Source organism: Protopterus annectens, chromosome 6.part0 (genome assembly GCF_019279795.1).
Source record: "Protopterus annectens isolate FY-2018-M chromosome 6.part0, PAN1.0, whole genome shotgun sequence".
NCBI lineage: Eukaryota > Metazoa > Chordata > Ceratodontiformes > Protopteridae > Protopterus > Protopterus annectens.
In genome coordinates, this window is record NC_056737.1 from 645,685,248 (window position 1) to 645,711,011 (window position 25,764).

A 25,764-nucleotide genomic window follows, 5' to 3' on the forward strand; every position below is an offset into this window, starting at 1 on the left:
ATGTAGACAATAACTTTGCTTTCGACCAACATACACCTAAGGTAGTAAGGAAATCATGCTATGTTGTTAAACTTATAAGCAAGGGTGTAGCATCTAGGTCCAAGGAAATCATTGTTTTGTTGTATTCAGCCTTCAGACTCATGATTGAGTACAATGCCCCCTTCGGTATGTACCTGACCATCCACATGCTATGTTTGGAATGTCCACAGAGGTTCCTCACAAAAAGAATACAGGGAATAAACATATCGTATGTGCTTTGCTTCAAAGCCCTATCCATATTCTCAGTCTTGTACAGATTTGTTGAGGGGTGATCTATGCCTGGCATAGAAGGCATCCTTGATCGTGCTCTAATGGACCTTTTCACATCAGCAAAACAAACATCAGAACTACCTGATTCAGGGACTTAAACCTTGCTTGAGACACAAATAGAACACGTTGGAGGGACAGGTTCTTCTGAAGGAAATTGTAGAAAATCCCTTAAAAGCAAAAAAGCAAAGGTTACACTGCTTCTCTAAGGTTTACCATTAGAAGGTCGAACCCGACGGTATCACTAACCCACTTCCGCGAAACTGACAATGTAAAATTCTGCCGAAATAAGTCTCGCCGTAAACTTCTGAACGGGCTTTAACATAGGTCAAGATGGGGGTGAGATTCGTACTTACACAATGTCGTATTCAACATTGTCGTTGTTCGACCTCCAGACTTCAACTGAAGTGGCTTCGACCAAACCCACTTCGACCTGATTGTCACCCCTTCTCTAATACCTAGGCCTTTTAAGGCAGCATTAATATGGGGTAAAATATTAAGAGCCCTTCTGGTTAACCAAAATAAAAATCCTCCATAAAGTTGCAACCTCGAGACCAGAGTTTACAATGACTGTCTGTTTACTACACCCTTATGGTAAACTTATGAAAAGCTGTGTTGACAAGAATATACCCATATGCTTTCTTTTTTGGGCAACTGACCTACAAGAAAATAAACCAGTAAACTGAAATGCAGGGATTAGATCCATCATGTTTCTGTGTATAACTTATAATGCATCATTTCTTTGCTTTATTAAGTTATACAATGTTTCCCACTCTTTCAATTAAAATGTACTGTGCTCCAATGATTTTACTTTCAGGAACTTAGGGGATCAGAAACCAAACTGTAAAAGAAACTCCTAGAATGGCAGCTCATTTGTGATAAGAACAATTCATTAAGGATTGCTTACTTTGAAACCTGTTTGTGTAATAGCATTTCAACTGCCACACTGTTCTGGCAGGCATCATCTGCAGTTAAAAAACATAAGTAAAATTAAATATGTAAACCCACTAAACACACACTTGTTTTCAAGGTAGGCTAGAAACAATGTTCAAGTAACTTGCCCACAGTCGCACTGAGGGAATCAAACTCTGGACAAAAATATTAAGCTCATTAGCAACTCAAAGCTTTAATCCTCTGTGCTAAGTGCCAATTTTCAATAATCACAGCAACCTTTTAAACTGAATGGGGGCCACATCTTATGAAACTCTGCACCAGGAATTGTGCAGCTTGTTAATGAAGCATTACTCAACAGCAGCAAGAAAAATATTAACTGTTTAGGGTGACCTAGAAAAATATCATTTTGTCAACAACTGATTCCCTAGCAGGAATCTAATTGTGTATGTGTTTTTTTTTTACCATGCACCCTCAAGAAATCCACAATTTCTTTCTTGAGGGCTTGGCCGCGATGGTACAGTGGTAGCATTGTTGCCTCACAGCAAGAGGTTCTCCTGTTTGATTCTCGGCGGGAGTGCCTTCTATGTGGAGTCTGCGTGTCCTCCCCATGGTCGAGTGGCCCCCGAAAGACATGCGTGAATGGGCGTGCCTTCGCTGAAGATTTGGCGTCGGGGGCTGGCAACTCGGCACCATAAAAATCTACTGCCAATCATTAGCCAAACGGAGTTCCGCTGTGGCAACCTCCAACTGGGAAAAGCCGAAAAGACAAACAAACCTTCAAGAAATTCACAATTCCTCAGGCATTATAAAGCTCAAAGATCGTGATCTAAGGTTAATGGTTTACACCAAAGGACATCTCACCCTGCTCTACCAAGGAATTATACATACCCACATTACACAGAAAGGCACAATGGCAATTATTCCTAACAGGTATGCCTGGATAGTAATCTTTTTTGCAGACCTTGGGATACAATAAAGCATCCCCTATAAGTGAGTGACTCAGTCAATTTACTTATGTATATGTACAGGAAAGCTTTCAAAACAATGGGTTTCTCAAAAAATAAAAATAAAAAAGAAGCAATTAAACCGCTTATGATAGTTTAACTCTTCCAAGTTCTCTGGTTTTGTTTTGTTTTTTAAACTGCAATATCACAACAAACTTTTAAAGACAACTTCTAGAGAGTCTGTGTGATGTGTTTAATCAAGTGAATAGACTGGTCACGTTCACATATGTTTTTTATATTCTTCAAAGAAAAGATAACTTATTACCTGGAATTCCTATTGCTCTGACATAAACAAAAATGACATTATTCTTCCCTTTTGCAGAATTTTCAATATTCTGAAGACTTCCATAAGATGATGTGTACGTTACTTCATTATAAAGAACAGCACTGAAATAAAGACATGCAAAATGAGCAAGTATTTCTGACTGAGAAAAAAAATCAAATAACTACATCCATACTCATTATATGACAGAAATTCTACTAATCTGGCTATCTAGCTATTTTTATACACATGTAAAGCAAGCACAAACACACAACACTGATGTGTATTAAATACATTTGTGTGACAAACGTGGTTTATCTGTGTGAACGTGCTTAAACTAGCATAACCATGTGACACCTTAAGGTTTTTGTCACACATTTTCATTTTAAGACTAAAAAGATTCATAAGAAAAATCCCAATATTTATCAAATTTCTGTTACAAAATGTACCACGTATACTAATACCAAACAGTTGTACAGTCATGCTAAGATTTTCTTTGCAAAAAAGTAAACTAAACATAGACAGAAGCAAAAAATATACAAATATAGAATGACAAAAATTGTGTGCTAGAAAGTATTTTGCTGAATAAATAATAAAAAAAAAGTTTTGCGGCACCCAGTCTCCAAAAATGACAAGTCAGACCACAATACATTGTCTTAAAAGTTTTGGCTACCCCCAGGCAAGTGCTTTATTTAATTACATAATTACTTATTTATGCATTGTTAATCAGACATGTGAACTTGACCCAAAACCCTTTTACGCCATGACCCAGGCCACTAAGGAAAGGACAAAGAATAGATTGCATCTAAAAATACATAGGATTAAGTACATACAGCAACTGAGATAAATACATCTATATTATATTGCTACAATGAAATACAAGCTGCAAATTAACATTTACAAAACATTAATTACTCATGTTCCGGTGAAGAAAAGAAAAAAGGTTTAGTACATCTATTATTAAACAAATCTACATAACTTTTTTTGAAATTCTGTGACAAGATGTTTAGAAATTTAGAAAAGTATTGTTGTTTTTTAAGGCCAAGCATCTCTATTTGTTCCAGTAGGTGTTAAGTTTATTGTTCAAACTCAAAGCAATACAACTTTTGTGCAAGCCTTCTTTACAAAGTGTAAAACCACAAGTGTCTAGTTTTCTTGAGTGTTCGACCCACTAGGTTAATGACATTAGTACTAAAAACTGAGTTAATTCTCCATTTAAAGGTACTTTTATGCCTTCAAAATAGGGAATATATAACCAACATCAAATGCTGCCTTTTAAGCCAATTGATTTGCACAAGCAACTTATAAAGGAGCCCTCTGTGTGCCCTATCACTTCTACTACTTAAATCCTAACTACCCAATCCCATACACTAAGACAGAGGACTATGGTTAGCTTACATACCAAGAGGCACAGTACTGTATCTAAATCACCAGACTCATTCTCAACATGAATGCAGGCCAGAATGCAAAATAATTTAGAATTTAAAAGGGAATATGTCATAAGCAGAGGCGTTTGTGTTCTACATGGTGTGAATCAGCTACAAATCTGTCTGTGTTAATGATGGGAGAAGGGAAGGGGGTGGTGGGGAATTGCAAATGTGACGTGAAGGCTTGTGTACTACCTAGAATATTAAGGTGCAAATCCTAACAATGGAATCGCCAGTTTATAAGGCCTCACATGCCTCTCAACTACCTTCTGAACAACGAACTCTAGCCATTTGCCTCATTTCATACTATCCAAATAAACAAATGTTACCCATTTAATCAAGGACAAAAGTACACATATTCTACAGCTTAAAGTGCAAAATATAAATACACTGAAAAATACTGTTAAAATCAATAGATATACAAGATCTAGGGATCAATCCTGACAGATGTTGCATTGTTTGCAAAGGTTTTCTCTGGTACTCTTGTTTCCAGCCACCTCTCAAAGCATGCAGAACTTGCCACCTGACTAGTGTATTGATCTTACCCCTGACTTTTCTATCCTGGGTCATGGCTAAAAATGGTCAGATATACACTAGTTAATGTGTGGCTAAATAAATAAAGCTAAAACAAATATAATGAAGCATATAAGTAAATAAACAAGTATTACCAGGCACTGGAGATGCTGAAAAGTAAGCAACTCCCCATCCCAATAACACACCAACATGCACCTACATGCAGAAAATATGAAAATGAATTCATACTTAAAGCATATGTAAATTCTTAGATGTTCATAATTACAAAAAATATGATGCTCTAGTGTCATAAAATGGACAATTTCCAAGGTTTTCCCCACTAGTTAATATACAATGCCCAGCTAGAACATGTGTTAAGGAAATGCTTTTCGGCTAAATTCCAATTATTTATTAAAGCCTTGAATAAAACTAAAAACTCAATCAGTGCCCAACCCTGCAACATAAAAGCAATTAAGCAAGGAGCAGAACTGTAATAGCACTTAAATTATAGCACTGGATTTAAATATTAGAACTGAGGTAAGGAATTTGCTCATTATACAGAACCAGGTCCCTTCCCAAACAAAGTGTCTACATTATCTTGTCAAAAGATGACAATATCGAACGGCATAAACATCGAAACTGTTCTTGTGGGGGGCTGCACCCCCCACATCCCCCGCTAATTATATATATCAACTCTGAGATCGCACAACAGTGAGGAAAGAGCAAATTTTTTCATCCCTAATGCACCATGATCCCACAACAACACTTTCGATGTATTGTATTTACGACATTATTTCCGTTTGATATTTTCAACATGCGATAAGGTGAAGTAGACCCCATACAAAGTAGTTCATAGGTTCATAGATAAGTACTAGGCTAATTGCCCTTGTGGGCCATTTTAAGCCTAGCCAATTACCCCATGTGAGAATCAAACACTGCACCTTGTGTTTGTAAGGTAACCACCTTAACCATTATGCCAACCCCCCTTTCCCAGGTAATGAACCACCCCTGTATATATAAATATAAAACTAAAATTTCCAAAACACCCCCAACCCCTATTAACTTGGGGAAAGGTACAATACTATGTACATTTAACAAATGAAGTTGAACCCTCCAGACAGCAGCAAATGCCCCAAACTGAGATCTGCACCCACAGTCATAACTTGATCTAAAATTAAGGTTATCCACACTAAAGCACGTTACAGCCTATGTTCCCACTTTCACCAGTTGTGGCCTATTTTTTTTCTTATTTCTATTCCACTGACGGATGTGAAAAACAGCTTGTATAAGTTTGTAAAAAACAACTTTTTAGTCTTAAGAAAAAGTGCACTGGCTACCTTTAAATAAAAATAAATTATGCAATGCATTACAACATTAATGTACTTGGGAAGGCTACTCACTTCTGATAATTTCATGTTATTTTTCAATGTACTGCTTATTATTGTACCTTTAAATTTTGCATTTCCCTCAACAAAGAATGCACAGAACTCTAAAGATTAATTGCTTGCATGTGCAGACAGAATGTCTCCATGTAAATGTAGTTAGAAATGAGAAGAAAACAACTAAAAACTTGCAGATGCATGAAGGAATCTTCGAAAACTTCACTCAGAAGAGAACATACAGAATTTCCCTGGCAAAAATGCCTTCCACTGCAATGGAATGGAAACCAGCTAATATTGTTTATCTTTACACCTCATCCCCCCACTCCAGCAGCACAAGGCAACCAAAAACAGGTACTCATTTACTTAATATCTTTAACACACACAACAGTCACTGACAACACCCCAGACAAACCTTTAAAATACCACTACTGTACATTATGTAAAACTGCTTTACAATATAAATGAAAAGTTATGGACTTGCCATAACAATAGATCTTTGTTGTCTGTTTCTATCTTTTCTCAGCTGATGGGTTGCAGATCAGACTTCTGGTGCTTTTTCAAACTTTAGGATCCATAGCTCAGGTTCCTCAATCCACAATCCCCTTCTGTCCCCAAAATTACCTCACATAATCTTATAAAAGTGCATTAAATAAATTGTAAACATCTATTACTAGAAAACTGTAAGACAGCAAAGGAAAAATCTGGACTGGAGCTGTGAGAGTATGTAATGCTATACCAATGCCAGGCCAAGCAGTCATACCAGAAGCCAAGGGAAGAAAAAAAACTTTCCACGAGATGGAAAAGGGTAAGGAGGGAAGTTAAAGGACATCAACAAACAGCAGAGATCTATCGTCATGATAAGTGCATAACTTTTGTATCTGATGTTGTCTTCTCCATCCATTCCTCAAACTGATCGGGAGAGTACCCAGCTATTCAGCTCCAGGCCAGTCTCATGGTAAGGATGTTCCGAACACACCTCTCAACTGTCCAGATTGTTGCAGAATATACAGATTTTTGCTTCATTATTTTTGTTCTGCTCCTCATAAAAGTTGTGGTTTTCTGGCAAATCACTGCAGACTGAAGTCATTTACTAATGACATATATTTGAATTTCAGACTTTATATCCTTCAGAAAAATGCATGCTAATGCAAATCCTGTTATAACAACCTTCTAAGTTTTTAAGAGTAATATTTAAAATTTGTCCTCTTTTTGGGCCTTTGTCCCTCCATTATTTTAGGCTGCACCCAAATTTCTTGCACTAAGAGATTGAGAGGTATGGTTCCGAAGGAAGGCAGAACAGAAAGCCATCCTATCTCTGGAAAGCAAATCCAGTTTGTAATAGGAAATGAAGACATGAACATTAGACCACGTGGCAGCAGCACAAATGTCCATCTACTGAAGAACTAGAAAAGAAAGCTGAACTAGTGAATACAGATCTTGAGTGTGTTTTGGTGCCCATGGCAGAGTCGAGCCTTTTTGCTTATAAACATGGCAGATAGAGCCAGTCAGCCACCTAGCTAAGGCAACCTTTGACACTCCTTGACCCATTTTGAACACAGAACATGAAATAAACAACTGACTGATTTCCTAAAAGTTTGGTCAATGAAAGTAGAAACATAATGATCTGTGCACATCCAACAAATGGAGCATGTGTTCTCCTTTACTTGAAAAATTTGTAATGAACACTGGAAGATTAACACTCTGAGTGAGGAGTGTGAAGCTACTTTAGACAAAAAAGGATTTGAGAGTAAAATAACTGTCTTTGTGGAAAATAATGTAAGAAAGTTTACAGGACAGATCTTGATGCTCTGCCAACCTTCTGGCTTTAGTATTGGCCACCAGGAAAAGGGTTTCTAAGTCAGAAAGTTTAGGGCAACCTTGGCAGCAGGCTCAAAAGGAGTTCTGGTCAAGGCTTGCAGCAAGACGGTCAAGTTCCAAGAAAGAGCAGGTTCTTTAGTTGGAGGTCTAAGAAAAAAAGGTACCTCTGAGGAAGGCTTTGCACAATTTGAGTGAGATTAAAGCAGCAAGATTCTCACCCACATGGAAATTCCAAATGACTGCCAACAACCTTAAGAGTAGAATAACTAGCTCCATTATGGAAAATGGAGACAAGGAATTCTAATTCTGCTGATATAGGAGCAGAAAAAGTATCTAGATTTCCCTGTGAAGCCCACATACAAAATCTTTCCCATTTACTTTTGTAAAAGTTCCAAGTGGACAGTTTTTGAGAAGTAAAAATGTGGACCACTTGGGGATAAAGCCTGGATTGACTAGCCACCAATGGAAGTGGAGAAACCATGTGGTTAGCTTTAGGGCTTGAATATCCAGATAAGGCATTCGGAACAGATGAGACCGTACTTCTGAAGTCAGATCCAGCACCCAAGGGGGATGTACCAGATGAGACCACAGTTAGGGAAACCACACCTGTCAAGGTCAGATAGAGGTAATGAAGAGGACTTCAATATTCCATTGTAGTGCTTTCTGTAAAAAATTTGAAACTACAGGAGTTGGTAAGAAGACGTATAGGAGACCAAAGGGCTAATCAAAGATCAGACCATCTCTCGGGGACTTTCCCTACTTTGGGATAAGATCAAAGAACCAGCTGCATGCGGAAATGATGGCAGAAGCAAAAAGACTGCAGCATGGTTGGCTGCATCAACAAAAGATTTGTGTTGCCACTGGTGTGTTGAGAGATCACTTGTGAGGTAGCAGAATACATCTTCTCAGCCTGTCCACTTGAATGTTGGTCTTCCCCAGAATGCATTGCCATTAGAAAGCAGTTGGAAGATTGCTTCTTTCTCATTGTTTCTTGACACAGTGGGTAGACGCACGTTACCTATTGTTTGTTTATGTACCAGAATACTGATATGTCTGCCTGGATAAAAAGTAGGACATCTTAAAAAGCCTGCAGCATTAGGAGAGCTGCCCTCATCTCCGAGATACTGATGTGAATATTGGTTTCCGATAGGGGCCAGGTGCCTTAAACCATCTATCCCAGGAAAAGCTGCCACACCCTAGTTGGGAAGCATCAGTGGCCACTGTGACTTTGGGAGAGGAAGAAACAAAAGGACAACCACAAAACACTTTTGGAGACTGAATCTACTAATTTATAAGATTTCTAAAGATCGTTAAGTGTAGGAAAGGTCATGGGAGTGGGATCTGAAGGACCACTGGACAAGTGTCCAGTGTAACACACTCGTACATTATCTTGCTAAGGAAACCAAAGTAATGGAGGCTGCCATTGATCTTAGAAGTTGAAGAACCACTCAGGCTGGTGGCATATAGGAAAGAAGCTGCTGAACCGGATTTCTTAGGATCAGTAATCTGTTCTCCAGTAACTTTGTAATTTGAAAGGTTGTATGCAAATGAGCTCCCTTATGAATTCCAGAACGTGTACTGGGAAGAAATGAGATTTGACAAGTTTATTGAGAAAGGATAGACTGTACTGTGACCATCTGGAACTTTGTGGGTTTGACAAACTGGTTCAAGTGACTTAAGTCCACAATTGGCCTTGGGTCTCCTTTCTTTTTTGTCACTAAAAAGAACTGGAATAAGTTCCAAACCTTTGCTGGTCTGGTGGGACCTTTTGGATGACTCACTTGTCTAGAGTTTATTTTTTTTTATTTATTTATAATGCTGCTAATTCTCATTAAAAGAGTAGTATGTTAAGAAGTTTGTTTTTTAGTGGGTGTGGACATAGAAAGGGAATGAAATAGCTTCTGCAAATTACTGTCTGCACCCAGACATCTTTGGTGATGGAAGTCTAGACTTCTTGATGAAGAGACAAGCACCACCCCCATGACTGTCTCCAGAGTGCAACAGTCAGGCAAATGTTCAGGGGTACTGTAAAAGCCTCTTGGAGAATGGACCCCCAAAGCCTCGAATCTGCAGGCCTCTTCTGCCATAGGAGTGAAGACTACTGTTAGAACAACCCCCTGCCTCGGGGGGGGGGGTCTCCAGAGGAATCCTGGGAAAAACCTTGAGATTTCCTAAACCACAATTTCTTACCTCACTTCTGGTTTCTAGAGAAAGTCCTCTGAGAGACAGAGAATAAGAAGCATTTTCCCATCCTGTTCACTACTGGAGAGTGTATCTTTGACTTTGGGGGCTGAACAAAGTGGACCAATTAAATGAGATTTTGATCATTAGCATCTTAAAAGGCTCCATGAAATCACACAAATGCATCCATGTATGCCTGTTCCTGCAGCTCTCAAAACACCTTCTGTTGCATTCGATATGAGAGACACAGAGGAGTTTGACAAGGATTGAAAGGTGATCAGTTGAGAATGCACTGTTTCTGTCTTCTGCAGACATGGACCCAGAAAAAGACTTGGAAAGTCCCTTGGTCAAGAACCTAGTCATGTGTGCCCGATAGTTCAGTGACCCTGCTTCAAAGGTAGCTGAAGTATAAGCATGTTTCCAAAATCTGTCAAAGCCCTGGATACTCTATTAGTGGAATGGGCAGAAAAGCTTTCTTCTGTGAGTTCCTTCTTAGTGGCTGCAACTACTGCCAGAGCATCCACTGCCAGGCCTTTGGTCCACTAAGAACAGTCTTTAGGGGGTCACGAGGTATCTGTATAGTTTTCAAGGGTTTGGTTCAGTAATTTCCAGGTCCTTCCATGACTGACTATAGATTAAATCTGCCATCTCATCTGACAGGGAAAGAACAGCTGAGCCAGAACCAAAAGCATCTCAAGAAACATGGATTCCTCCTGGAAAGGGGTTTCAGAAGACCAACCTGATTTCAGTCTCAGTAACTCCAGGATCTCCACTTATGAGATGTTCTCAAACAGAGTTATCTAGGGGACACCTCACCATCAAAATCCAGGTTTTCCATCAAGCACTCCTGAGGGGAGTCAATGCGTCTCTTACACATATGCTTCCGAACAGCATCTGTAGGGGGAAGCTCCAGGAAAGACTCTGAGGCCTAGGGGAAATCCTGAATGAGGGTGGTCTTGAGGTTAGTATGAACCAGCTGTCCCGATGGGATAAACTGTGCAGGGTCAGGACCCAGGGGCTCTCTCCACTGCCTCAAAGACAGACACAAAGTAAAAACTCAAGACCACTCCAGTAGGAAATGAAGTTAACACACCAGCATGGCCAAGGGTACCAGCCTAGTCCTGCTCAGAGATCGAAGCCAGAGCTGAGCAATCTAACACCAACGCTCCAAGAGGAAGAGTTGGTTCCGACAGCTTTGGAGTTCAACCCGGACCTACAGACTCGACACCAAAGCTTCCGCACTGGGAGTGTTCCAGCTCTGAAGAGATCAGAGCTGGTTGGATCAGAGACGATACTGGAGTCAAAGAAGACCATAACCTCATGTCAGACATGGACAATCCATAAGACCTTGGTTCCAATAATCCCACACCCAGAGGAAGAATCAGGGTAGGAGAAGCCATAGGTAAGGGAAAGGGTTCAAAACTCATGGGTTCGAGGGAGATTGAGCTGAGAGAACTCCAAAATAAATTGTGGTCCTGAGGAACTTCCTCATCATTCTATACACATAAGTTTCTGCAAAGCTTCTGGTAGACTTGATGGACCTTAACGATAACTATGTGGAAGATGGTCTCAAGGATCTCTGCAAAGGTCTCACCTGCAGAAAAGGCGAGTGCAGCCTGGCAGAGATAAGATCCAGGGAGAACCTCAGCTCTGGAAGGGGGTGGTGGAGGGTCTTAGAATCGGATCTGAAAGAGCAGTCAGATTTGAGGGTTTGGAAGATTTTTCTATCAGAGCTGTTTTGAAGACAAAACAGATGACAGGGATCACGTCCTCATCTTTTTGCCCTTGAGTTTGGGAGGAATCACTTTTGCTCCACTTGCGTTTGTCCAAGGACTTCTCAGAGGGAATAAGACCCTTAAGTACCAGTTTATTTTGACACTCAATCAAGGCTTGATGACCAAAAGCCATGCAAATCAAACAGTCATTACCCAATGGGTTGGGAGGGTGGCCTAACGGTTAAGGTGTTTGCCTTACAAACCCAAGATGCAGGGTTTGTCTCACAAGGGATAATTGGCTAGGCTTAAAATGGCTCACACGGGCAGTTAGCTTAGTACTAATCTATGAATCTATGAACCTATGAAATGAATTGCTCCCAAACAGTGCACACCTTTAGAGTGGGAGGCAAAGTTTGGCATCACCACACACTTCTTGAATCCTGTAGGCTTTTCAAACAGTTCTGTAAAGAAAATAACAGAAAAACACTAGCAACAATTGTATGCAAATAATACACCCCCCCCCAAAAGAAAAAAAGTTGTAAGCTAGGGAAAAAAATTACAAACAATGGTATTGAGGGACACTAGATAAAACTAGTAAAGCAGCAAGTGGAAAAAGGCTTAGACAAGACAGTTTTTTTAAGCGGGAAAGGGAAGGCACTATAAAAGGAAATACGAGACTACCAGGAAGAAAAGTATTCCAAAAATCTAAATATCAAACATTGCACTAGCCTGAGCCACAAATCATGTCACAACTCTAAGAGCAGCAAATGAGATCTGATGTAATGTTGGGGGCAGAAAGGGATTATGGGTAAGGGGAGGAGCCTCAGTTGCCGATCTTAAAATCTAAAAAAGGATGAAGTTGAAAAGACCCATCAGTTGTGGAATGGATGGAAAAGACCATATCAGATCATTTTTTATCATGAAATTTTTTAGACAAACACTAAGAACAAACAACGTTTTACTTACAGTTACTTCCTTTATTCCCTTTATTATCTTTCTAAATATTAAAATATTAAAGACATAATATAGGGTACATGCTTTATAGTCTACCCACAAGTTTAACAGAGTCAACAAAAGTCCAGTCTTTTCTCAGCCACTAACTTGCAAAGCCATATTTCACAAATGTGAATGAAATTTAATAATCTCACATTTATTCAATAATTTCAACGTTGCTGGCCTTCTTCCTGTTCATCTCCATCTCCCAACATCAGACTCTGGTTCAAGTCCAAGGTACTTATGATTCTTTTAATCAATTCCTGTGCTTTTTTCTGTCTTTCAAGCATTTTCCTTTGTAACACCGGAAAACGCTTCACTAGAAAGTCTCGCTGTATGAGATTTATAGTCAGGAGAATGAGAAGCAAAGTCTCCTTCTGTTTGATGGCTCACTTTTTTCTCCTCCTCATTCTGTTCTACAACAGAAAATATCTGTTGATCATCCAGGAAAAAAGTATTCTGAAAACAGATGGATAGTGCAGCCTGAATCTCACAAATGCCTATCGACATTCCCCGATTGCTGGGGTAAATTTGCTTCTCTTCTAACTAGTGTACAGTAAATAATCAATTTTCCACAAATACTTTGCTGTCCCTAATTGTTTATACTTTTCCCTTCTGTCATAGCTTTTGTCAGGATCAACTCTTTCTGCTGGTATGGCTGCATCTTTAATAACACAGGTCCTTCACTGCTTTCTCATGGCCAGGTCTGGAGCATACACTCAATATGCTCTTTCAATTAACAAACCCTGCTGAAGAACTCCAGTCCAATTGCTTATTTGTGCTTTCATAAAATTGCTACAGTCTGTTCCTTCCAGTTTCTCTAGTACAGCAGAAAATCTCAGGCTTTCTCTGTGCTCTCCATCTTCTAACTCTACCACTTTATAAAACAACTCCTTGAAAAGTCTGATACTCAGCCAGCCTTTTCCTCATTTCAACCTCTGATTTTTACAGTTTTATTAATTCATCTGAATAGCTAAAGCTTCTTTAACTCATTCAATGTTTTGTTTATTTTAAACGCTTCTGAGTACATTTGACTTGCTTTTTCCTGTAAATTGTTGGACGCCATCTCTTGTGCCAAAGCTCAAGCTTTAACTTCTTTTTACTGAAAAGCTGCAAAATTCCTCCCAAACAGTGTTTTCTCTTCATTTTTCTGGTTCTCTAAATTTCTTCTTTGCTGACATACAGGCAGTATACTTACTTGCTTTTAACTGAATTTTTAAACAAAATGACAATTTCACAGGCTATTTCTCAGTTTCTGCTTTCAAACTGGGAGAGATGAAATTAAGTTGTTGATCAATGTGAAGCCATCTTGGAAGTCCTAAATGGCTCTATCTTGGTCCTATATTTTATTTATTCCAAAATGACCAATCTTATTAATCTGTTTTGCTTTTCCCAGTGAATGAAGAAAGCTCTTGTGATTTCCATTCCAAGGGGCAATGCAGGTCCTACTGTAGATTAGATGGTTACAGACGAATTAGGCTGATGAATAGGTTCATACCTGGCTAACAACCAACAGAGCCTTTACAAGCCTAGCTATGCAACCCACCCCAGTTTTGCATCAGAGTTCCTTGGATCCCTATAAGGTGGGGTATTTTATAAAAAAGTAGCTAAAGGTTATGTTGGCAGGAAGTATGTTAGTTGGGGTTTAATTTACTTACTGTCAACCTCTGTCCATTAGAGACATGGGGACAGATGAGGACTGAATTTGCGATTTCCCATCCACTGATCCAGGATTCTTTTGAATAGGGTCAGGGTTAAACTCTGCTTCACATAAATGGAGAGCTTATTTCATAGTGTGGGTATCCCTTGAGACTCATACTGGTACCTCCAGAAAGTGTTACGTATGTCGCAGAGTTCAGATCCCTGAATTTAGTGTTTCTGGTGCTGTTGTGTTGTGGATGTGCAAGAGATTCATCAGGGCTGGATGTGAAGATGTCTTATATGCTTGGCATAGGTCACCTCTTAGAAACTTATTGGAGAGAGTACAGAGATAGGACGCTAAGACAATCCATGTAGGACGGGGTATTCACAACACAAATTCTCCTAGTGAAGAACCTTTGAAGGTGCTCCCAATGTTTCAAGTGCTTGGTTAAGTACATGCCAAAGAGGGTAATGTACTCAATGATGGGTCTGATAAGGGCAGAATAGAGTGGTACTTCCTTGGACCTGGATGCCATACCCTTGCATATGAGTTGGGAGACAAAGAATGATTTTCTAACTATCTTAGCTACATGTTGGTTAAATGCCAGATGTTTTTTTAGGTTACAGAATAAATTCTCATCAATTAAAACTAATGGGGTGGGTATTCCTGGGTTTGTGCCTGGTCCACTATTATAAAGGATAATTATATCAAGAAAGCCTATGCCAGGAAATTCATGACTGAGCAAATCTGTAGAGGACTCCAAAATAGGTGGCATTGTTAATACCAGCAGCCAGTATAAAGTCCACATTACAAATTTGTTAATGGCATAGACCGAAAATCATGGTAGAAGGTTTAACATGAAAAAAGTTGTGCATTATGATGTAAACAAGCATGGCTATGCATATGTCATGGAAATTATCTTATCAGTGGCTGAATAAAGTAGGAATATGGGTATAATGGAGTACAAGAGATTATCCTTTGAGAGGCACTTGACCATGAAAATAAGAAGATAGGTACACTTAATATTTTAAGCAGTAAAGTAAACAAATAAAGAGATGTCTTCATAAAGCAGTTACTTGACCAGTACTGGAGTACTGTGAGTCATTTGGTTTACATAATATTTCACAGATGGAAAAAGTTTGAAAGAGGGCAGGTAAACCTTACAGACAAATTACAGCTGTCGGACAACTGCCACACAAGGAAAGATTAAAACACCTTGCTCTCTATTCTAGCAAGTGTAAATTGACAAGAGAGATATTAGTTTAATTTTCAGGTGCCTAAAAAACAAAGTACTTGCACCAGCTTTGAGTGCATCATTTTTATCACATAATCTGAATACAATTATTAACTGCTTAGTCTACCTTCCCTTTTGTAAAACAGCTTATCAAAGATCCTTTTCCCCATTTTAGTACTACAAGACTTTGGAATGCATTACCTATCTTTAAGAGAAATTTAGATAGTCTTCCAACATTCCAAAAGGATTAGAATCCTTTGAGAGAAAGAGGACCGATTAGTGGCAAATTCTTAAAAAGCAAAAATCACTTGCACCAGTATAAAAGCAAACAAAAACACAACGAATACTGGTCCAACAGTATGAAGCAGATAACCACCAAAAGCAAAAATTAAAAAACTTCAAATTGAGCATACAAGCCTTTATTTCAACGCTTTTGTCACTAGGACTCTTTTTTTTTTTTACTGTGGTTATTCATTTGTTCTCAAGAAGTTAGGTACTCACCATAATGTTACATTGTGAGTTGTTCATCTCGCCTTCATTCTCACTAATGGGTTCACAACCAATCCTCGGCTCCAACTCGGCCAATTAATAAAGCTAGAGGTCTTCAACCAGCTCGTGGCCTACTCCATATCCTATGATGCACTGGTGCTTCCCTCAGATCTTGTCTGCTGCCAACTAACTGACTAGATAAGTACCCCCAAAAATCTAGTATCCAAGGATACAAAAGACAACCCAACTTGTTTCAACTTCTCAGTCCACAAGACACTGGTAGGGGGTAGGAGGGTGGGATGTAAGAATAAAGGCGAGATGAACAACTCACATGGAACTTTAGGATGATTACATAACATCTTTATGTGAAGCATATCTCTCAATGTGGAAACATCAAAAATCTGGACAAAGACCCATGAAAAATAGGTACAAATCTGTATGCTGACTTAACATAAAATTTGAGTACATAATTATGCAACTCTGCCCACTCCAATGGAATTGTGGGATACCAACTTTCAAACACAAACTAAAGAACAGACAACCAAAATATGGCCCCTTCACATACACACAAGATGACCCCCCCCCCCCGCATAATGGTTCTGTTTTACAGTCAGAATGCCATATTCACATTATGTTGCATTTGTAAGGAAAATGTACTTTTCCAACTGCTGCCCCTATATGTATCAGGAATACAATTCTGCTTCTGTTCCCCATGAACATAGACATGCTATTTCCAGAAAAGCAGTCATCCTGTCTTTAAATATGTTGCATACAGGCTAAGCTTTGTATGTATGTTTACATATGGAAGGTATTAGTTTAGGAACTACTGAGAAGTTTTAGTATTTTTTTCTGAAACAGCATGCAAGGAACAATGCATGTGACTACAATGAGCATGCATTCTCATATATTTCATCTTTATGGCTTTGATCTTAAGTATCTTTACAACTTGCTAGTCATCACTATTTAGCAGTTTATATTCATACTATTTCCTGTTCACCCCACTTACAGCATTTTCCTAAGCATAAACTTAACAATTAGAAGAAAACATTTTCTACTTATGGTCTCAAAATCTGAAATTCTAATCTATCCATCATGTCAGAGAGCCTCCTTAGCATAATAAATGCACTCATCTTTAAAATTACTTCTAACGTAATTGCCACTGTTTCATACAACACATATTTAATATTTATTTATTCTGGTTGCCCATCTCTTTGTTCCCTCATGTATTTTAAAACACAGATTGTCTTTATAAATAATTATGCCTTAAACCCAGAATCACATGCATGCATTATTATTTTTCTTGATACTATGTTCAATGGACTTTGTTCTCTATCTATTGCAACTTGCAATTTTCTTGCGGAAATCAGCACTGTAGAGTAATCTATTGATAATGGATGCATTTGTTTTTGAAAAATCTATTCCGTTTTATCAAATCTGTGGAGAAAGACAGCCTGTAAAGTTATGGTAGCTGTATGCTGCTTTGTGATATAGTATAACACTTGCTTTTTTGTGTTAGTGGCCTGTACCATGGTTGAAAAAGTACAGTTTTGTACCTACCATAAATGTAGATGTCCGAGAGGAATGCATCTGCAGTCTTCACAAATGGGTTGTCCTGTCGTCAGGCAGCCCTTCGGTCGGCCGGATTCCAAAGTCTGGGTCTGGCTTCGGCTGGTGTCGCACTTCACCCAACGTCATTGCAGCAGTTATTCGGGTATAAAGGCATCAGCCGACGCCATTTTCCTCAGTGTTTCTTGCCCCAGATGCCAGGTGCCCTCTTGGATGGCTAAATTTGGATAAATGCCAAGTTTCCAAATAATAGAGAGCAAAACACACAAAATAAGCATGTATGTACATATATACAAACAAATACACCATAATAGATCCCCCCCAAGCTAGCTGAAGATTGGCAAATACCCCAGGAGTACCTCAAAGAGGAAGGAGGGTGGGTAATCCTGACTGCAGATGAATTCCTCTCGGACATCTACATTTATGGTAGGTACAAAACTGTACTATGTCCTTCAAGGATGCATCTGCAGTCTTTACAAATGGGTAGAATACCATAGCTAAACTAGGGGAGGAGGAAATGAGAAGAGATTATGGTGTAGTTAGGATCCCTTGCAAAACAGCAGTGGCAAAACCAGCACGGGATCTAGAGTATAGAGGTAAGTTATAATGCTTGGCAAATGTATGCATGGAGGTCCAAGTAGCAGCCTCTATAATGTCCTTGGTAGCCACTCCTCGTAAGAAAGCTGTGGTAGTGGCGGTAGCCCTTGCGGAGTGAGACCTGATGTTCTCTGGAGTTTTCTTTCCATGGTAGGAGTAACAAAATCTAATGCAATTTCCTATCCATTTGGAGATTGTCTGTTTAGAAATTGGTTTTCCTTCCTTTCCTGTTGCATATGCTACCAGAAGCTGGTCAGTTTTTCTATTGTTTTTTGTCCTGTCCAGGTAGTAGCGTAATTGTCTGTGTACATCCAAGGTATGTAAGAGCCTTTCTCCCCTGTTCTGTGGGTTGGGGAAGAATGTAGGAAGGTGGATAGCCTGATTTAAAGAGACTCTGGATACCACCTTAGGCATAAATGTAGGATTTGTTCTCATGGACACTCTATCTTGATGGAAGATCAGGAAGGGTTGCACTGCCATTAATGCCTGTAGTTCAGAAACCCTTCTTGCTGAAGTTATTGCCAGCAGGAAAGCGGTCTTCCAGGATAAGTATTGTAATTCTGCTGTTGCTGCTGGTTCGAAAGGAGGAAGAGTCAGTTTTTCTAGCACAAAGTTCAAGTCCCATGCTGGCAATGGAGGTTTCCTGGGAGGTTTTAAATTTTTAATTCCTCTCAGAAACTGTCTGAGCAGAGGATGCGAGAAGACAGGAGGATCCAAGCTGTATTCTGCTGAAATAGCTGATGCATGCATCTTGATGGAAGAATAGGACAGGCCTGTATGGAAGAGCTCCGCCAAGTACTCCAGGATGTTGGCTATGTTCACCAGTGTCACATCTTGCCCCTTTGCAGTAGTCCAGATGAGATATCTTTTCCATTTTGCTGCATAATTCTTTCTTGTTGAAGGTCTACGAGCCTCCAGGATTATGTCTTTAACCCTTTGGGATAAATTTGGGTTAATTGCTGTTATGTAATGTTCCAGGCAGTTAGCTGCAGAGTTTTTAGGTTTGGATGCAGGGTGTTGTAGTTGTTCTGTGTTAGCATGGGATCAGGGGCAGTGTCCATATTTGTTCCCGGGACATGCTCCTCAGCAGTGGATACCAATGTTGTCTTGGCCAGTCTGGGGCTATCAGAATGATCCTTGGACGTTCCTCTTTGATCTTCAGAAGCACCATGTGCATCAAAGGAAGTGGTGGGAATGCGTATGCTGTCAGGTTTTTCCAAGTGAATGATAGGGAGTCCACCTTCCAAGCAAGTGGGTGGTAAGTCCTTGTGCAGAATTTCTTCAACTGGTGATTGGATGGGGATGCAAACAAGTCTATTTGTGGTAATCCCCATTTTCTTGTGATGGTTTTGAAGATGTCCGGATGCAGCATCCATTCGTGGGCATCTGTTGTAGTTCTGCTTAATATGTCTGCTAGAATGTATTCCTTCCCTGGTACATAAATTGCCTGTAACTGGAGGAGGCCTAGCAGCTCCTCGTGCAGGGGTTGAAACATCCAGGGGAATGGTGTCTGATAAATCCTGTGAAACCGCAACAGAAGGTTGGATTTCAGAAGCCGTTTCTACCAGGTTAGAAGAGGCCTCGGTAGAAGGCATGTTATCGGCTGAAGAAAGAACCGCTTGCTCGGTTTCGCCAAACAGAGACACTGTGGTTTGCTTAACCGCGGTTTCGGCCGAAACCGCGGACCGCAGTGTCGGTCCTTTTCTTTCTTTTTCGTTATTTGCGTGGTCGGAGGATCCGGCGGCATAATGTAGGCAAAATCGAGCCGAAAATCTGTTCAGCAAAGTCCGAACGGCGTCTAAGCGTCCGTCGGTTAAAGAAGCACAGGCTAGACAAGCTGCTACGCTGGTCTGGGCCTAAACAATGTATGCAATAGGAGTGGAAATCTTTATGAGGTATTTGTTTCCCACAAGATAAACAGTTATTAACTTTCTCTGACATCGGCTGTGACAAGAAAGAGTCTCAACGGGTACTTAGCTTTATAGAAGTCTTCGAAGTAGTATTCGGTAGTAGTAATCTCTGGATCTGACCGACCGGCACTTGCGAACAGCTTCTGCTTCGGGCGCCATGCGGCAAGAAAGACTGGGGAAAATGGCGTCGGCTGATGCCTTTATACCCGAATAACTGCCGCAATGATGTCGGGTGAAGTGCGACACCAGCCGAAGCCAGACCCAGACTTTGGAATCCGGCCGACCGAAGGGCTGCCTGACGACAGGACAACCCATTTGTAAAGACTGCAGATGCATCCTTGAAGGACATCAGCTCAGGAGGATCAAACTCACAGTTTAACCTGAAAATAAATTAATGAACGAATAAATGCATGACTATTGCTGTATGGTTGTATGAAAATGTAGTGGAGGCATTAGGCTAGCTCATGCTTCAAAATGGAGGATGGTCAGCAAATGAGAAAAAAATGAGTTGTGAATAGTTCAAAAAGATTAAATATATGCTTTGTGCTAATAACTGACACTACCTCTGCAGAGATATCCACACAACAATCAGTTTTTCAGGTAATAAAGTTTAAAACCTTATTGCAAAAATTCCCCTTTATTCTTTTACCAGTTCTTTTATGACTTCTTTGAGAAAGCTGTCACACCTAGGATTATAGGACTGCTGAAGCTAAGTTTTTTTTGAGACTTTGAAGCAGAACTATTTATGGTCTCTAAAGTACTGCCAGGTTTTCTGACAAGAGACTTACACCTTGAAAGTTGTCATTCATATCCATTTAGGAGAGACATCTGGTCATAGTTTTTATATAATATTGTTTGAGGATGTTTGAACAAGGCAATGGAAAGAAACATGGGAACATTTATGCTTTTAACTTTGCATCCCAGAAGTGACTTGAAAGTTTAGAGGTGACTAATATAAAATCTTTGTTACAACAAAAATATAATCCATGACCAGCATGTAGGCTATGGTGGGATTATCTCCAGATAGATAACTATGAACTATTGCAAACTAAAGCACACCTTGAACTAAGATTAATGGCAGCACACGCAGTTAAGAGCAATGGCAGAGCAGCACACCCGAAAAAAACACACACATTGACTGAACTAAGATTAACGGCAGTTGTAGCAAGATGACAATGTGAATGCACCTTCCCCTACATAATGGTTGAACTACTGCAAACTAAAGCACACCTTAAAGTAAAGATTAATGGCAGCACACCCGAAATGGCAGTCGTAGCACGATAACATGAATGCAGTAACGGTTACTGCAGTTTTCAGGGCCAGTACACTAAATACAGCAAGAGCAGTTAAGATTAATGGCAGCACACCCAAAACGGCAGTTGTAGCAATGACAATGTGAATGTAGTAATGGTTACTGCTGTTTGTAGGGCCAGCCAGCAACACACCTGCATGGCCAGCCAGCAGAAAACCAAACTAAATAAATAACTGCACAATAAAGTGAATGCAGTAACGGTTTGACTGCTGATAAATGTAACAAACTCACTCGACCAGCATAAATAAATTAAGCAGCAGCATGATAAAATGAATGCAGGTCAGCCAGCATAAATAAATAAATAAATGTAGTAGCACAATAACGTGAATGCAACAAATAAATGTAGCAAACTCACTCGGCCAGCATAAATAAATAAATGTAGTATCACAATAATGTGAATGCAGCAAATAAATGCAGTAAACTCACTCAGCCTGCATAAATAAATAAATGTAGCAGGTAACAGCACAATAACATAAATGCAGTAAATGAATGCAACAAACTCACTCAGCCATCATAAATAAATAAATGCACTTCCATAATAATGTGAATGCAGCAACTGAAATGTCTGCCGAACACCAGGCATATAAGTAAACTTCCAGCAGCAGCGGATAATATCATAATGCACAACAAATAATTAACATTCCTTTTTCCTCTTACCTGGAGGGCTCTGCAAAATTATGCCGCCAGCCATCTCTATTACCATCCGAGTCCAACAGGCAGTAGCTGATGTCATCACGCACACCCCTATAGGCTGGTGATGGGTGGTGACATCGGCCAAAAATTTAAAGTGGTAGAGTACAAAAAACAAAAAAGACCGGTAAATTCGGAAATTAAGGGGGCCACTCGGGAATTTGTGGCACCCCAATATATTGGCCTCAAAACCGGTAAATACAGAGAAATTCTGCATGGTTGAGAGGTATGATCTGAAGTTGTTCTATCTCGCCTTCATTTTCATTGATGGGTTAGTGCCACAAGCACCATCTTTCTCGGGTGGCTCACGGGAGTATATTCCTCAGGACAGTGGAACCAAAGGAGGCCCGGTCATTGGAGGCCTTGTCCAATCTGTAATGATTGATAAAGGTAAGATGCTGTGTGGCCAAAAAGGCTGAAGGTGTGGAAACAGCTCTAGATGAATGGGCCTTTATTTTTTTATGTAGTGGTGAATGGACAGAATCGTATGTAAAAGAGATACAATCTGATAACCATTTTGACAAGATGGTTTTTACCATTGGAGCACCTTTCTTTGAGTTTGAAAATGAAACAAAGTGTTCTGATTTTCTAAAGTCCGTAGTCCTGTGCAAATAGAATCAAAGCTGCCTGTGGACATCCAACTTGTGCAGCGTATGTTCCATCTTATTAGAATAATAAGGGGAAAAAACAAGTAGTTCTATAGTCTGGTTGAGATTTGCCTCTGAACATGCTTTAGATAAAAAAGATGGATTCATCCTAAAAGAAATTCTGTCATTGTGAAATATTAAATATGGAGGTTTTATGGACAAGGCAAGTGACTCTGAAACCCTCCGAGCTGATGTAACAGCTACTAGAAAAATGGATTTTTATGATAGATATTTCAGGTCACAAGATGAGGCTGCTTCAAATGGATGTAAAATGATACCAGAAAGGACAAAATTTAGATTCCATAGTGTAACTGGGGACCAAATAGGAGATCTCAAATGAGAAGTGCCCTAAAGAAAGGCTTTGGAGAGTCTGTGGGACATATTAGACCCTTGATCACCAAGGTGAAAGTTAGAGAGTGCCACTAACTGAACCCGAATGGTTACAGCAGCTGCTCCTTCATTGAACTTTGGTCAAAAACTCTAAAATGGATGAAACTGAGGCTAAATATGGGTCAATATTGTTTTGAGATGCCCATACAGAAAATCTCTTCCATTTAGTAAGGTATAGCTACCTGGTACATGATTTATGGGAGGATATTATAATATGAGGAGCTAAAGCAGAGAGATTTTTGAAAACTGGCTATTCTGGGAACTGGAGCAGCCAAGGTGACAATTTGAGGGTGTGAAGTGTAGGATGAAGAGCCCCTGATGATTTAGTCAGAAGATCGGGAACTGGGTCCAGGATCCAAGGTTCTTCCAATAGATGAGGCTGAAAAAAATGGGAAAAAATATGACAAGGCCAATAAGGGGGTATTAGAATAACGGTCCTTCCCAGAGCCTTTGCTTTCTGTAAAACTCTGAGTATCAGAAAGGTGGAAATGCATAAAGGAGACCCAGGGGTCAACTGTGTACAAGCGTGCCCCTTGGGGGATCTCCCGTGGAGGAGATTAGGGCAAAATAGCTGCTGCATTTCATGTTCATTGAGGTTGAAAACAGGTTGCAGCAAGGCTGGCCCCATCTGCGAAATATCCTTTCGGTCACTTCTTGTTTCAGGGACCACTCATGAGGCAATAGAATTGCTCTGCTCAATTTGTCTGTCATCACACTGAACTTCCCCGGGATGTGCGTTGCTATCAGAAAGCGCTGGGTGGAAATTAACCATTGCCATACTCTCAGGGCCACTCGACATACAGGGTAACATCTGGTTCCTCCTTGTTTATGTACTAGACTACGGACATGTTCTCCGTTTGAACTGCTATAGTTCCTAGAGGAAGGGAGTCTTGAAAGGACTGCAACACTAGAAGTACCACTCTCATCTCTAGGACACTGATATGCAGATGAGCCTCATGTTGTTTCCACGTGCCTTGGGCTGTTCTTACCTGATAATGCCCCCCACCCTATCAGGGAAGTGTCCTTGGTCACAAGCGGCAATGGGGAGCAGGTAGAACAAAGGGGCGACCTATTGTTACTTGATGAGATGCTAGCCACCAGTAAAGGTGGTCGTTGCAGGAGTTCATTATCAGGATTTGATGAGACATTGGAAGTTCCTGAAAGGACCAATGTGTGAATAGAAGCCACTATAGTACACACATGTGCATTCAACCTAAAGGAATTACAATGAGTGCTGCCATCATTGTCCCCAATAAATTCAGCACCACTGAAGCTGTCGCTTTTTCTTTTGCTAGAAGAACTAGAACCAATTTTCGTAAAAACACAAATCCTTTCCGGTGGAAGTTTTACAGTCATGGAAATGGTATCTATATCTGCTCCTATAAAGACAGTATGTTTGAATGGTGATAAGGTAGATTTTTCTCAGTTTACGGTATTCCCCAACTGACTGCAGAGATTTAAGGTTGTGTCCCTTGGTAGTATGACTTGATGCCTGGTAGTGGCGGTGAGGAGCCAGTCGCCCACGTATGGAAACACGTGGAATCCTAAACGTCTCAGGTGAGCCGTGACTACTGCCATGCATTTGGTGAACACTCTCGGGGCTGTAGTGAGACCAAAGGGCAGAGCTCGAAACTGGTACTGACTGGCTCCCAGCCGAAAGCGCAAATGATCTTTGGATGGCTTGGCCTAGTATAAAAGTCTTTTAGAGAGTCTCAGGCAAAACAAAAGCATCAGAATTATGACCCCAGACAAAGGTGGCGGAGTGGTTATATATAGTGTGGTAGATTACAACAATGACATGCAACATATATTATTCCAAGAGGACAGGTATTCTGCATGTTCAAAAAAATGAAATTAATATTTCTTATCGTAGGTTGGACAGTTATCGATATGAATATTTATTAGACCAGAGAATCTCCAAGGATGAATATAATTTTTTGTATAACAAATATGCAGAAATTCCTACGATTTTTGGTATACCTAAGGGGCACAAGAACTTTAAGAAACCACCTTTCAGACCCATAGTTGCAGCTGCTTGCTCCAAGACCCACAACCTAGCAGTGTATGTGGATAAAAAATTGAAACATGTTGGTAATAAATTCCCACATCTACTCAAAGATTCCTGGGATTTTTTGGGCCAGATCAAGCCAGACCTATGGTCACCTGATTGTTGGTTTCTTACTATAGATATACAGGACCTTTTTTCCTGTATTCCAAAAGATGAAGGTTTAAGCTTTTTTGAGGGGGTACTGTTCACCAATTCATCTTTGAAATCAGACGTCTACTTTTATGTGAACTTATGAGCTTGATTTTGGATAACAATTTTATATTTTTTGGTGGTGAATTTTACAAACAGTTAAAGGGAGTAGAAATGGGTGCTGCTTGCACCCCCCTTTATGCTAACCTGGTCCTCTTAGGTTGGGAGCAAAAATATATTTTTGAACACAAATGATTTTCTCCATGCATTACTTATTATGGCAGGTTTTTGGATGATATTTTTATCTTATGGAAGGGAAGTGTAGATGAAATCTTAGAGTTTGTGAATTACATAAACCAGACTACAGATTATTTAAAATTTACCTTCCAGTGTCCTCAGCAGGAAATCAATTTTCTCGATGTCAAGATTTAAAAAAATCAGGACTGTTTTCATTCTAAAATCTACCGTAAAAATACTTTTTGTAATGCATACCTACATTACAATAGTCATCATCCTGCCTACCAGAAAAAAAGCATTGTAAAGGGTCAGGCTGTTAGGGTAGCCAGGATGACCACTATGAAGAATGATATAATAG

At 39.9% G+C, this 25,764-nt stretch overlaps 1 protein-coding gene across 1 annotated transcript in view; it reads right to left on the reverse strand.

The window, feature by feature from the left end:
• The window catches only part of TXNDC16 (thioredoxin domain containing 16), a 1,725,832-nt gene that overhangs the window by 1,656,078 nt on the left and 43,990 nt on the right, over window positions 1-25,764 (reverse strand). Inside the window, exon 3 of the mRNA XM_044073553.1 lies at window positions 2,470-2,591. Coding sequence (XP_043929488.1) covers window positions 2,470-2,591 — 122 coding nt within the window. The remainder of the gene's footprint in view (window positions 1-2,469; window positions 2,592-25,764) is intronic.